This window comes from Carcharhinus amblyrhynchos, chromosome 2 (assembly GCF_965287045.1).
Source record: "Carcharhinus amblyrhynchos chromosome 2, sCarAmb.v2.hapA, whole genome shotgun sequence".
Classification (NCBI taxonomy): Eukaryota; Metazoa; Chordata; class Chondrichthyes; order Carcharhiniformes; family Carcharhinidae; genus Carcharhinus; species Carcharhinus amblyrhynchos.
The window spans coordinates 108,951,178-108,965,969 of NC_137325.1; the positions used below are offsets into that span (position 1 = coordinate 108,951,178).

General features: G+C 42.1%; 1 protein-coding gene across 1 annotated transcript in view; it reads left to right on the forward strand.

Moving 5' to 3' along the window:
* Positions 1 to 14,198, forward strand: part of mrc1a (mannose receptor, C type 1a) — a 136,334-nt gene extending 122,136 nt beyond the window's left edge. The window contains exons 24-30 of the mRNA XM_080217211.1: positions 772 to 1,004; positions 4,036 to 4,201; positions 6,398 to 6,550; positions 9,175 to 9,291; positions 11,460 to 11,627; positions 11,715 to 11,750; positions 13,340 to 14,198. Of these exons, the coding sequence (XP_080073337.1) occupies positions 772 to 1,004; positions 4,036 to 4,201; positions 6,398 to 6,550; positions 9,175 to 9,291; positions 11,460 to 11,627; positions 11,715 to 11,750; positions 13,340 to 13,581 (1,115 nt within the window). The 3' untranslated portion in view covers positions 13,582 to 14,198. The remainder of the gene's footprint in view (positions 1 to 771; positions 1,005 to 4,035; positions 4,202 to 6,397; positions 6,551 to 9,174; positions 9,292 to 11,459; positions 11,628 to 11,714; positions 11,751 to 13,339) is intronic.
* The last annotated feature ends 594 nt before the right edge of the window (positions 14,199 to 14,792 follow it).

Sequence of the window (14,792 nt, forward strand, 5' to 3'; positions counted from 1 at the left end):
TTCACCTTCTTCCCCCACCTACCTTCACCATTTTGATTTCTCTTCCCTTTCCTTCCCTCCTTTTTCGTTTTCTCCTTTCCTTCTGTCAACTTCTATCTCCTCTTCCTTTATCTTCCTCCATTCCCCACCTTGGTTCAGTTAGTTTTCTGCTCTGTTTGAGCTGAGGACTACATTTCATCTTGAGTTTTAGTATGCAATGCCATGAGAGATGGACTAGTCGTATTTATTTCCTCTTCCTCTCTCAGCTGCAAAGAGTCTTGCATGCTCTCAGCATTAATGATTCTGAATAAAGATAAGTTATAGATGATGTGGAACAGAAGAAGGAAGAGGTGGAGATGGGCAGCTATTACCTTTTAAGTATACAATGCATAACCAAACTAGGGAATTAGAATTGGAATACTTTTTAAAGAACTTTATCATTTATTTTTCTGATTAGCGCATGATCACTTTTAAGATGCAACAAAGTGCATTGATGTGCTTGCCTATGAGCCTCATATTTTGGAAATTTAGGGATTCATTTATATCACAGATATCATGATCAGTGAACCTGTAGCTTCCTGATCTGCACTGGTATTGAGAAAGGCTTATTGCTGACTGTGTACACCGAGAAAATCAACCTCATCATCGCAGCTACCCAAGTGCCTCATAATACATTCTGAGTTTACTAAATCAATTTGGGTGAATTGAACATCACCTTGACATCATAAAATAAATTGTACTCATAAATACCTGAATGGAAATAATAAGCGTAGAATCTGATTCTATCCTCAGATCGTGCCTTAATGTTAGGGCCCACGACCGTGGCACCATCAAACTACATTAAGTATGCCAACGATTCATATAAAATAATTACGGTCAAGCTGAAATGGCAAGATGCTCGTAAAGTTTGTGAGGCCGAGGATGCCCAGATTGTCAGTATCAGAAATAGCTTTGAACATTCCTTCCTCGTATTAGAAGCTTCAAAATTTGGACAAAAGCTGTGGATTGGGTTGAATGGCAACGAGGTAAGAAACAAATAGTACACATGTTAGTTGGAGAAAAATGGAAATGCACTGTACTTCTAAAGATATTGATTTCTGCTAGCAATCTGCACCATACTTTCAAATACATTTGACAGAGATACACATCACATTTAAGCTGTAAGAGGATTCATAGCAATCCCTGAGAATGGATAAGAATCTGGTTGAAGCATGGAAAATAATGAGTTATTTTGGCTGGGGGGAGGGAAGGGGGCAGGAGGAGAATGGAGTGGATTCTTGTGATTACCACTATTTTTCATTTATGTAAGTGATGCAGACACAGAAATTCAAAACCAAGTGATGAAACCTGCTGATCATCCCAAACTAGAAAGGGCACCAGAAGCAACTCAAAGATTGCAGAGAAGGACGGACAAGTATTTGGGCGTGTCAACGGCAGATAAAATTTACTGTGGACAATAACATCATCATCTTTTTTATGGGAAAGAAACCATATAGATTCCGACAATAGTTTTGATGTAACTATGGGGAAGGTGATTGAGCAGGCTTATGAGGTTTGATGCTGGACGTGTCCAAACAATGCAGAGCTGTAATCCAGAGACAATAGAAAGTTCAATCACAGAGCCAAAATAGCTGCCTACAAATAAGAGAAATTTCTTATCAGCCAATTCATTTCACTTTCATACTCTCCTCCCATAACCTTGCAAATGATTCTTCTTCAAATCTCTATCAAATTCCTTTTCGAAAGTTACCATCGTGACTGCTTCCATCACCGTACTAGACAATGCCTTCTAGACCATAAATTCATTAAAGAATAAGATCCCACTTATAAGACAGAGATAAGGACAAGTTTTTTTCTCTCAAAAGCTTGTGGAATTTTGTTGCGCAGAAAGCAGTGGAGGCTGACTAACTGAATTCATTTAAGTCTGAGTTAGATGGATTTTCAATAGAAAATTTCTGAGGTGCAAGTGGAGAAGGTGAGGTTTTGATTGGTCAGGGTCTGCTGGAATGATGGAGCAGGCTCAAAGGGTTGAATGGTTTCACCTTAATCCTTTGTCCTACGTTTGTAATTTACATAAATGCATTGAAGGAGGCTCAAAATTGATGTTGCCCTAGGGGCCAGTGCCTGGCCCACTTCCGTCTGCACAATGAATAGATCTGACAGAAAGAGAAGAGGGCAGAAGTTAACAGCTTGAGGGGACAGCTGACCAATGCAATTTAATACAGAGAAAACATGAAAAGAGCAGGTGTACACTGAATAGAAAAGTGTCAACATATTATGAATGGACAAAGGGACTTAGGATTTATTTCCTAAATGTTCCAAGTGAGTTAGATGCAGCGTTGAATTGTCCCTGCCCTTTGGTGACAGGCTGGGAGATTGCAGGACTGACGTAATATCAGGGAAGATATTAGGAAGGGTACCTGATGTCTCCCCAAACCTGCACTACATTGCCAGTGAGGGGAGATGGGAAAAGGTGGCTGTCTGCCTGGTGGCCAATTGAGCCACTTAGTAGCCAATTAAGGGCCACCTCCCATCACTTGGGCACTTTGTCTACATAGGGAGAGCCTTTTGCCATGTGTGAAAATCATCTGGGCTTCCCAGTGGGTGGGGATCTTCCATGATGAGCACTTCATGACCCACAGAGTGGCCCTCTGGTAATGATCCCTCCATTGGGCACCTCCAGTAATGTGCCACTTTGGGTACTATCATACATGGAAGCTGGACCACCTCTTGTTTTTGACTCTAGTGGCAGGACATGCCAGTAAATTAAATCCACAATAAAAGAATGCCAACAGCTTTTTGCATTTTATAGAGTCACAGATGTTTGCAGCATGGAAGCAGGCCCAACTTGTCCATGCTGCCCCATTTTTTTTAACCACTAAGCTAATCCCAGTTGCCCATGTTTGGCCTTTTTCCCTCTATATCTATCTTAACCATGTAACTCCTAAATGCTTTTTACAAGACAAAATTGTACCCATCTCTACTACTACTGCTGGCAGCTTGTTCCAGGCATTCACCACCCTTTGTATGAAAAAATTGCTCCTCTGGACCCTTTTGTATCTCTCCTCTCTCATCGTAAACCTATGCCCTCTAGTTTTAGACTCCCCTACCTTTGGGAAAAGATGTTGACTGTCTAGTTGATCTATGCCTCTCATTATTTAATAGATTTCTATAAGATTACCCTAAGTCTCCTATGCTCCAGATAAAAAAGTCCCAGTCTATTGAACCTCTCCTTATATCTCAAACTATCAAGTCCCAATAGCATCCTAGTAAATCTATAAATACAGGCCTAGGAAAAAGAGGATATAGAATTATAATTTTGTATAAAGGAATTGATAATCCATTTACAAGGCTTAAAAGTATATAAAATATTCACCATCCTGTGGATTATTATCTAAAAACTATGAATGTGCAGGGCTACAAAGAGAAGGCTGGGGAGTGGTGCTACGTACGTTGCTCCTTTGGAGAACCCTGATGGGCTGAATGGTCTCCTTTTGTCTTGTAACTATTCTATGATTCTGTATGTGCAGTGGCACTTTGACAGAGAAGACATTAATGTGTAGATTCTACACGATGATATTTGGGATTGGAAGCAACAGATATGAAGGATTTATATAAAAAGTTTTGATTGTTTGAGAATCAGTGGCACAAATGATGTTGAAAATTTGGGTCAAGCAAAGATTACCAGCTGTTTTTGTTTTAGCAAAAAAATCCAGAAAATAGAAGCAGGAGTAGACCACTTGGCCCTCCAAGCCTGCTCCATCATTCACAATGATCATGGCTGATCATCAACACTAACCTGTTCCCACTTTCCCCCCATATCCTTTGATCTCTTTAGCCTCAAGAGCTATATCCAACTCCTTCTTGAAAACATACAATGTTATAGCCTTAACTGCTTTCTTTGGTAGAGAATTCCACAGGCTTACGATTCCCTGGGTGAAACTTTTCCTCATCGCAGTCTTTGTTGGTTTCACCCTTAACCTCAAACTGTATAAGCACAAAAATACAAATGATTGAGAAATGTGATGCAACATTTTAAAACTGAAATATTTTCAGACTTCAGGACAGTACAGATGGATTGACGGGTGGAAACTGCGCTATTCCAAATGGGAGGCTGGAGAACCCAAGATCAATGATGGATGTGTCTTCATGAATCTGGATGGAAGTTGGAAAACTTCAGATTGCAATGATGAATATTATGCTGCTTGTAAAATATCTTCTGGTAAGAAATATATTGCCCACGATAAATAGTTTGTGGTAAACATGCTTTTCAGTCCAAATTTTATTAATTTAAAAATAATAAATTAATAACATGGGCGGCACGGTAGCACAGTAGTTAGCACTGTTGCTTCACAGCTCCAAGGTCCTGAGTTTGATTCCTGGCTCGGGTCACTGTCTGTGTGGACGTTCTCCTCGTGTCTGCGTGGGTTTCCTCCGGGTGCTCTGGTTTCCTCCCACAGTCCAAAGATGTGCGGGTTAGGTTGATTGGTCATGCTAAGAAATTGCCCCTTAGTGTCTAGGGATGCATAAGTTAGAGGGATTAGTGGGCATAATATGTAGGGATATGGGGGCAGGGCCTGGGTGGGATTGTGTTCGATGCTGTACTGTGCTGTAATGTTCTATGTTCTAAGATTCTGACTATCAACCCTATCTATGCCATTCTTCAGCTGTATATGGCATTGTTAAGATCACATTTGCAGTACCCTGTACAGTATTGGTCTCCTTATTTAAGGAAAGATGTAAATGCATGAGAGAAGGTTGACTGGTTTAGTACCAGAATGGGCATGTTTTCTTGTGAGGAAAGGTTGTAAAAGTTGGGTTTGTATCCACTAGAGTTTCGAAGAGTAAGAGGTGACTTGATCAAAACCTTCAAGGTCCTAAGGGGCATTGATAGGATGTTTCCTCTTATCAGAGAATTTGGAACTAGAGGTAACTGTTTAAAAATAAAGGGTCGGTCATTTAAGACAAGGAGAATTTTTCTTCTGAGGGTCGTTAGCCTGTGGAACTCCATTCTTCAAAACAGAATGGAAGCAGAATCTTTGAATATTTTTGAGGCAAAACTGGACGGATTCTTGATTAACAAGGGGTGAAAGGTTATCAGTAAGCAGGAATGTGGGGTGGCAATTACAATCAGATCAGTCATGATTATATTAAATTGCAAAGCTGGCTCAAGGGCCGAATGACCGACTCCTGCTCCTAATTCTTGTGTTTGTGTATGTAACTAACCTGTAAGTAGTTCATGATCCCTTTAGATAGCATTGTTGGGGCACGGCTAGTCAATGTTCTTTCATATTATATTTATTTGCCAAATATTAAGAGAGAGGATAGGCTGGAGAATGCTGTTTAAAAATAGCTGATTACTATCATGATCTGATTGCATGTTGTTGGCAGTCACTCGATGCTTTATCAAGACACCATCCATTCCCATTGGCAGTGTGCACACGAATCTTCAATACCATTTGCAAATATTAGGAGATAAAGATAGCAATCACTGGGGCCGGTATTCTCCGACTGTTTGTGCCAGGGGCATTCTTTGGTTCTGCTGGCAGTGCACACCAGTCTGCGGGGTTCCCACTGGCGTGAAGTGACATCAGTTAAAATTTCCATTGACTGCGGTGGGACCAGGGAATCCCACCATTAGCAAACAACTCACCACCTCCTACCGGCAGGAAACATGTGGCTGGAAGGCTGGAGAATCTTGCCCCCGATTTCTTTCCTGTAGTGTATGGGGGGGTGACTGACAAAATTGCAGACCGATTCAACTTAGGACCTGCTTTCGTGCACTTCCTATACAAAAACAGCAATGGCAGAGGGCTAATAGATCATTTGGCCTTTCTTTCAACTGGAAATTTGTGCATGTTGGGGGGGTGGGGGGGGAGCTGTTTCAGGTCAAATCAAGTAGACAAACTCAAATTACATTAGGACAAAGTAAAAGGTGGCAGCTCCCCAAAATGAGGGGGAACGGCCCGAACAAAAACAAAGTACAAAGGAAACTTAAGACATGTCAAATCAAAATGTGATTGTCGGGGTCTATAACGCACCTCAGCCCTTGCGGTGCCCAACAGGCATGGAAGGCGTCAACTGTGCCTGCGGACACCGCGTGCTCCCTCTCCAGGGACACCTGGCCACGAACGTAGCCATGGTAGAGGGGCAGACAGTCGGGACAGACGGCCCCCCCCAACCTGTTGATGGCGCGTCTCACCAGGCCCAGGAACAGGTTCACGAGGAGGTCGGTATCCCAACCCTCCCCTCTCCGCACCGGGTGTCTGTAGATCAGGAGGTGCATGTTAGAGGGAATAGTAGAAGAATCAGTTTCTTTTTAAAACATGAATGAAACCTAATTGATGAACTGCTTTAGCTAAAGCCACCATCAGATCAGAGCAACCATCAAGAATAATTTTTAATTTTCTTTTGTCAGTGAAACCACCTCTTGATCCACCTCAACTTCCTGGAAAGTGCCCAGATTCAGCGCTATCTCTTTCTTGGGTCCCATTCTATGGCCATTGCTACTTATTTGAAACGTCAAGTTCAAAAAACTGGGCTGCAGCAAGCCTTCATTGCATTCGCCTTGGTGAGTACTTTGCTCGAAGTCGATGTGAAATCACAACATTTCACAAACTAACATCCCCTTTACCTGCTTTGAAAAGATAAGTGAAGATTGAAAACTTGCCAAATGAATCAATGCTAACCAGCAGAGCATGGAGTCCAAGCAAATGTTCAGAATGACTGTCCTTTTATAATTGAAGTTACTGCTTGCAATGAACTGCAGCATGCAGACTTAATTACTGCCACTCCACCATCCATCTCTGTCAATCATACATATGAATATATGAACATAAGAATTAGAAACAAGAAGATACCATTCAGTCCCTCGAACCTGTTCTGCTATTTAATAGGTTAATGGCAAATCTGATTGTGGCCTCAACTCTACTTTCCCATCTACCCCATCAGATCTACCTGTCACAGAGTCAGTGCAGACTCAATGGGCACTGTAGGGATTCTATGATTCTTGATTCGATACCCTTTTGTCTCCTTATCAATTGAGAATCTAATTAACTCCGCATTAAAAATATTCAAAGTCCCTACCTCCCCTTCTCCCTGGGGAAGAGCATTCCATAGATTAACAACCCTTTGAGAGAAAAATAGAATTCTCATCTCCAAGTTAAATGGGAGACTTCTTGGATAGAATTCTCTGAAAAAGTGTTAGATTCAATCAGAAAACTGATGTGTTTCTCCAGAGAAACAGGCGGGTTTCCTGGTGAGATCTTCCCACACTTTGGCATTGTTTTGAAAGGGGGTGTGTTTTATAGCATCATTACAAGGGGTGGGGCCTAGATTGGCAAGAAGCCCGGCTTCACGGAGATTGGGGCACGCTTTTTACCCCAATCTCAATGTAAAATTAAAGACCGCGCCCCCCCCACCACTGATGGACATTGGACCACCCTCCTCATTGATGGCATGTTTCTCCCGTCATCCCCGGACATAGATAGCAGGCCTGGTAAGCACTGCCAGGAGCCATGTCCCTGACCACCCGAGGGCTACAATGGCCTAGGAGCCATTGGCATGGTCATCATGTCTAATCTCTAGTAGTGATGCCTGTCAGTGCCACATCATGCCATCAGGTGGGCACATTGCACATTCCCAGAAGATTCAGTGTCAAGCTGATTTTGCATATTAACATTGATTTAAATGAATCATAATCCATGTCCTTGCTGAGTGTGAACCTGTTTACTTTTGCTGGGAGAGCCCAGGAACATGGTGAACTGTTTGGTGCCTGGCACAAATCTTATTCAAGGGCTCTCCTGGTATCTTCTTAAAATAATGGGATTTGTACCAAGCACATGGCAGAGAATCGCTCTCCCCTTATTTTTAAGCTGTGCCCCCCCTAGTTCTAGTCTCCCCGAGAAGGGAAAGCATCTTCTCAGCATCAAGTCTGCTCAGGATCTTGTATGTTTCAATGAGATCCTGACCCATTCTTCTGAACTTCAATGGATAGAGAACCTTGCCCAATCTTTCCTTATAATTAATTAGTCTGACAACACCGGATTAAAGTCCAACAGGTTTATTTGATAGCACAAGTTTTTGGAGCGCAGCTCCTTCATCAGGTGAATATAGGGTTTGTTTAAACAGGGCATATATAGACACAAACGCAATTACAAGATAATGGTTGAAATACGAGTCTCAACAGGTAATCAAGTCTTTACAGGTGCAGACAATGTGAGTGGAAAGCACAGGGTAAAGAAGTATGAATTGTTGCAGCCAGGACAGTTAGTGAGATTTTGCAAACCCAGGCAAGTTGTGGGGGTTACAGATAGTGTGACATGATACCAAGATCCCGGTTGAGGCCATCCTCATGTGTGGGGAACTTGGCTATCAGTCTCTGGTCAGCGACTCTGTGCTATCATGTGTCGCGAAGGCCGCCTTGGAGAATGCTTGCCCGAAGATCAGAGGCTCAATGCCCTTGACTGCTGAAGTGTTCCCCGCCAGGAAGAGAACACTCCTGTCTGGTGATTGCCAAGCGGTGTCCATTCATCTGTTGTCATAGCATCTGCATGGTCTTGCCAATGTACCATCTTTTTCCCTGCTTTCAGATGATAGTTGTTCATCATCCTGCTATTCACATCACTGCTTTTGTTTCTTTCCTTGGCCCATAACCACTCTCACTGGCCTTGCACCATCAACTATTTTGTCCTTTAATCTTTACTGTCTTGCACTCTATTATAGGCTGTCTCTTTACTTCTTCATCCCACCTTCCCTTCTTTCAATTGCTCAGAACCATTTCTAACCTTTCCAGGTTCGAATGGAAGGTTATCAAAATGATAAGATAATTCTGTTTCTCCCTCCACAGATGCTGACAGTGCTGCCGAGTATTTCCAGCGTTGATTTTCAAATTCTAGAATCTGCAATATTTTATGTTTGTTCAACTATCATTGTCTGTACAACTTTTTATTTATTTAGTATCCGTGAATTAGCACTATCTTAGCAGTTGTTTTGTTTGCTGAAAATAGATATCAGAAATGTAATTATTGCCCAACGGACCTGTAAATACTTTTAATGAGCCATTTAAAAAGGGCTGATCTCAATAATTCCTCGTAGGTTGCAAAATGTGCATTAATCAGTCTTGATTGATGAGTGGTTCAATTCATTTTCCTTTTCACATTTGATTGAAAATATACCTTTATTTTCTTTTCACAGGAGCTTCATTAGTAAGCATAGACAGCACTGCAGAAAGCTTCTTTTTGTTTCATACAATAGAAATAATGGCTGACAAGGCAGGAGCTTTCTGGATAGGAATGTACAAAAACATTGAAGGTAAAAATCTTTCTTTCTAATCAAACACTGCTCCTTGGAGGCAAAATGTAGTTTCCAGAACTAACTGTGAAGGAGTTATCTGGAAGTGTAAAACATTGAGCAAGTGCCTCATATGTTAAATCTCTGATGTAATAATGTCTAATCATGGAATTAAGGAACAACACAGTACAGAAGGAGGTCCATTGAGCCTGTGCCAATTCTTCGGGAAAAAACTTTATATTAGTTATTTCCTTATTGTCCATCATTACTTCTCCTTTTAAAGCATTTCCCCATTCCTTTTCACAAGTTGTTATCAAATCTGCATCCACCCGCCTTTCAGATGTATTAAAGGGAACACTAGGTCAGCTTTAAGGTCAGCTGGGTTCCTTCACCCTGCCACCAACCCCACCCACTGCCTGGAAATTCCACCTGACAGGCGCTGCCAGTGCCAGTGAAAAACACTTCTGTTTTTCCACTGGCGTGGTCACTTAGCTCCAATCTGGGTGAATCATGCCCACTATCTGTCTAGTCTATCTTGAACTCTTGCAGGCTGGTTGTTTCTCTGAGTTTCAGTCACTATCTTTTAGGAAAAACCTGTAACCCGATCCTATGATGGTTTCTTCCCCTCTCAAATTTTATTTCCATGGCATTATGAATCACTTCGGGCTTTTATCCACATTGACATGTTAATTAGCTAACCTTTAGCTAATCATTCTATCTTTGAATTAACAAAACAGTTTAAAGAGTAACTTTAATAACCCTGACATTCCTAACAAATCCCTGGACTTGGAGACTAAAGGCTCTATTTTACCATTTTAATTCTAAGTGCTAGGCGGACTTGAAACTGGGAGTGTTTCAGATCTGACTTTTTGATCCGTTCTCACGTGGCCCCATTCGCACCCTGCCTGAAAAAATAGCAGCAATTCTGCACCGCGTTGCAAAGCCCGAAACACTGCAGCTCCAATCGGAGCCTTTAACTGCGCATGTGCAGTAAAGAAAAAAGTTCGCCAGCCACGTTGCTCCTGGGCCAGATAATGCACCCCCGGCCCCCACAGATATGGCCCCACCCCCACAACATAACTGATCCCCTTATCCCCCACAACCCAGAGCAATTGTGGCCCCCTGCCCTCCACCCCCCCCCCCCCCACATCAATCACACTCAGAGTGGCAGCTGATCTCTTCCCCCTGATTGCACACTGAGTGGCAGCAGATCCCCCTGCCCCTGTCCGCCCACCCTTCCCCCACCAGGGAGCCATCTGACCCGCCTCCCTCCCCTCACCAGCAAGCCATCTGACCTGCCTCCCTCCATCAGAGAGCCATCTGACCCAGCTCCCTTCCCTACCCAGCACCAATCTGAGCCAGAGAGCCACCGGAAGCTCCGAACTTACCTTAGCAGAAGCTGGAACGCCCGAATCAAATCTTTGCGGACCATGTCTGTTTTGCACCAAATCTGAATGGGCAAATGCAGTCATAAAGGGGGAGGTGCCAGTAAGTTTGGGCATGCAGCCCATTAAGTCAACATAAATACGTGTGGATGCATTTAAATTGGCGTTGTGGCTGTTTCCAGTGTGGTTCTGATGGCGGCCATTTTTGGCTATTGGTAAAGGGGGAATGGGTGCAGAGGCAGGCGCGAATCACGCTACTTGCCTCACACCCGACTTTACCAAGTTTTTGCACCCGATTGGTAAAAAAAAATCAGGCCCTAAAAGTCAGTAGATGATTAGCAAAGCCACTCTATTGACAGTTGACAATTGTGGATAGCTTGAACTTTCTTCCCAGTAAAGCAAATTGAGTTCCACTTTAACCAATAATAAGCAAGACAACCAGGGTCAATGTCAGCAAAACCCTGACCAGGTCACATGACCCCCTTCATTCCTTCGTTTTTTTTTTCTCCTAAGTTAAAGACAGAATATCAAAAAAAACCTGATAAAACTTTGCATTTGTAAGACTCTCTTTCCTTTCTAAGAATCTCCTGAAAACCACCTCTTTGATCAAACCTCACCAATAGCTCTTTACACGGCTGGTGCTAAATTTTGTTGATGATGCTCCTGTAAAGTGATTTGCATTAAAGGTGCTACATAAATGCAAATCATTACTGTTTTTTTTGTTGAAACTAAATAGCATCTACATGGCATGAGAGAATTTTGGACACCTATTGACAACATTAACTATTTGGTTTCTCATTTCAGGTGAGTGGTTATGGCTGGATAACAGCGTGGTAGATTTTGTAAACTGGAATAAAGGAGAACCTTCCAGTCAGAAAAATGAAAACTGCGTTGAAATGTACTCGCATTCTGCTTACTGGAACAATGCTCCGTGCACAGCGTCTAAACCATTCATTTGCAAAATGCCGAAAAGTAAGTTAAATGGTACCATCGCTTCCAAGAGAAAAGTTTCCTTAATGCGGGGTTGATTGAAAATTAACCATTATTTCTTCTTTGCAGTTGTTGAACCAACTAAGGCACCTTCACGGTTGGAAGGTAAGAACTATGTGCAGCAAATGAATTATTATTTCTATCCCTGCTTTCTACATTTCTATTCACTCTGAGGATCTCTTTGATACGCTATAGCATTCGACTGCTGGGAAAGTAGGACGGCGGAAGTTAGATACTTCTTTATGATTAATATGAATGAGTTGATCCACATAACTGATGCAGCACAGTAAAAGTAAAGTCACCATAGCCCCACTTGACAATAGGCTGCTTTCCTTTTTGAGGGAGGAGAGCTGACTGGTATGATTTAATCTGAGAATCACCTCACGTCAAGCGAGGGACAAAGTTAAGATGGCAGTGCCTTCATGAATAAACTCAGCTGATATGGGAATTGAACCCGAGCTGTTGGCATTGCTTCCCCTCACACACCAGCTGTCCAGCCCAGCATAGTGCAGCAAATACCTCAGATGTTAGTCTTGTACCTAACAATCCAGCAGAAATTTATAAATCTCCTTGGGGGAAAGTGATACTAAACATTGCTAATTCTAATGCCACTGTTCTAGTACCTCATTGCTTAAATCCCAACCTCAGTGCTTTAAGCACAGGAGTATCTCCCTGAGATGAGGAATGGAATATCAATGTAAAGTCACATGGTTGGCACCTGGCATCCTCCAGTTGCTGTGATGGTCTGGAAACAAATCTCACACACTCTTGGCAGCAAAGATGTGAGGCCATGTGGACAAAGAATGGCGAAAAATCACAAATAAAAGCAAAAGTCACCAAAATTGTGCCATAAAAATGTTAAAGCAGAAAATGAAAAAAAATACATACTCTGTCAACAGAGTGAGTGTTGAACGAGAATTAAACTCATCATTTGGTGGGAACATGTGGTATGGGGCAAAAAACCATTGATCTTTTTAAACTTGGATACCTGTGCCTCCAGTCTCCTTTAGCTCTTTGTTACTAATATGACAAAGTGGTAACCACTGGCTGCATGGTTCTGTCTTTCTTTTCTTGCAATAGGGCTAGTTTATGATTGAACTGGGGGGAGTAGCTATGAAACATCCTTCGACTTTTGGATTGGAAATGGAGGAAATAGCTCTGGATACCACATTGGGGCTTTACCTCTTAGAATCATAGAATCCTACAGTGCAGAAAGAGGCCATTTTGGCCCATCGAGTCTCAACCGACCACAATTCCACCCAGGCCCTACCCCCATGAACCTGCATATTTATCTGCTAATCCCTCTAACTTACGCATCTCAGGACACTATGGGGCAATTTAGCATGGCCAATCAACCTAACCTGCACATCTTTGGACTGTGGGAGGAAACCGGAGCATCCGGAGGAAACCCACACAGACACAACGAGAATGTGCAAACTCCACACAGACCGTGACCCAAGTGGGGAAGCAAACCCAGGTCCCTGGAGCTGTGAAGCAGCAATGCTAACCACTGTGCTACCTCTCTCCCTGCCACCAGGATTGTCTGGTCCCGCTAAAAGTCATTTGGATTTTGGGCTGACCTGCCACAATCCTCATGGCGGGTCCCACTATAGCGGGGCAGCAAAGTCCTGGCCTTTACATTCCTGATATTATTTTAGAAGTTCATTACGTTTTTCTTTGCTTCCTTTTTTCAGTTTTGCAGCCAAAAGAGACCCCATCACACAGGGTGACCGGCGTTGTGGTGGTGCTGGTGATTGTCTTTGTCGCAGGCGCGGTTCTTGCCGGCTACCTCATTCTAAAGCGTAGGAGGAAGACAACAGACCAAGATACAAATTTTGATAACAGTCTTTATTTCAACAGAGAGACGACAACTGCACCTTGCGATATGAAATCTCTGGTGCCAAACATAGAACAGAACGAACGTGCTTTAATGTAATCTGTGAAAAGAGTTTAAAGTATTTTGAAATAAATCTACTATGAACTGTATGCAGTTAGACTGGAAACCAGCTTTAGTGTTTGGCTAAAGCACGCTTTTGCTGCAATGTTTTGCACTGAACTCCATAATTATTCTGTTGTGTTACTGTCTCTTTATAAAGTATATATATTGATTACTTTTATTTTTATTCATAGCTTACCTTCATGGTATAAGCTTATAGAATTATGTTTAGTATTTTTGCCATCACAGTTACTCAATTTCTTGTGCATATGAAAGAGGTGACGTCTCGAGGCATCATGACAAGGAAGTTATCAATACATTAGCTGCTTTTAAGTCAGCTCAAGAGCTTATTGCAATTATCTGCTTCAGGGTTCCAGTGAAGAAATCATGCAAAAATAAGGTCATAAGAAGCATAAGCAAAAACCATGACATTATATAAAAAAAAGCTTTATAAGTCCATTGCCATCTGATTAGATTTAAAAACAAACTGCAAGTTTATAAGACGTTAAATGATCTCTTGTGAATTTGGAAATGACAACAATTTGCATTCTTCCTTAATGCTTTTATTAAGGCACTTAATAAAATTTGTGACCTGTAGACAGCAGAGGTGTGAGAAACTTTGTGTTTGTGTGTTGTATTTATTTTAGAAATCATCCACATTGTTCATGAATATAAGCCTCAGAAACTGATAGTTTACTATTAATACTGGTGGATGTAGTTCAGAAAGACAAGACTGTGGTACTGTACTGAAGAGTTTGGACTTGTGTCCAACTTTGTTGGATAGCGTAGGTTGCAAAAAAGATGTGATCACGTTGTATTTCACCATCCAAACACTTCCCACAGACATCTTGAGGGAGAGGACAATTTGCAAACATCTTTCAGATGTTAGTGTTTGCAGATATCTATGGAAAATCCTGAGGCCAGGCATTAAAACGCTGTCCAGTGGCTTACCCCAGTACAAGTCATAGTGGTGTGTTCCTTCCATATGTGATCAAATCCATCCCATTTCTCTTTCAGTGTTTACTCTGAATTGTGGTTAGTAGAAGTTTGACAGATGCTTGGGACTGTCCATCTTGCAGCACTGTTCTAATGGAGTCGATATTCTTGGAAGCCAGGGTAGTAGGGTCAGACAAGACAGCCTGGACAGTGGGCTATGAATGGCAGATGGCATTTAAATTTAGGTAAATTTTGGTAGATTGAACCAGTTAATG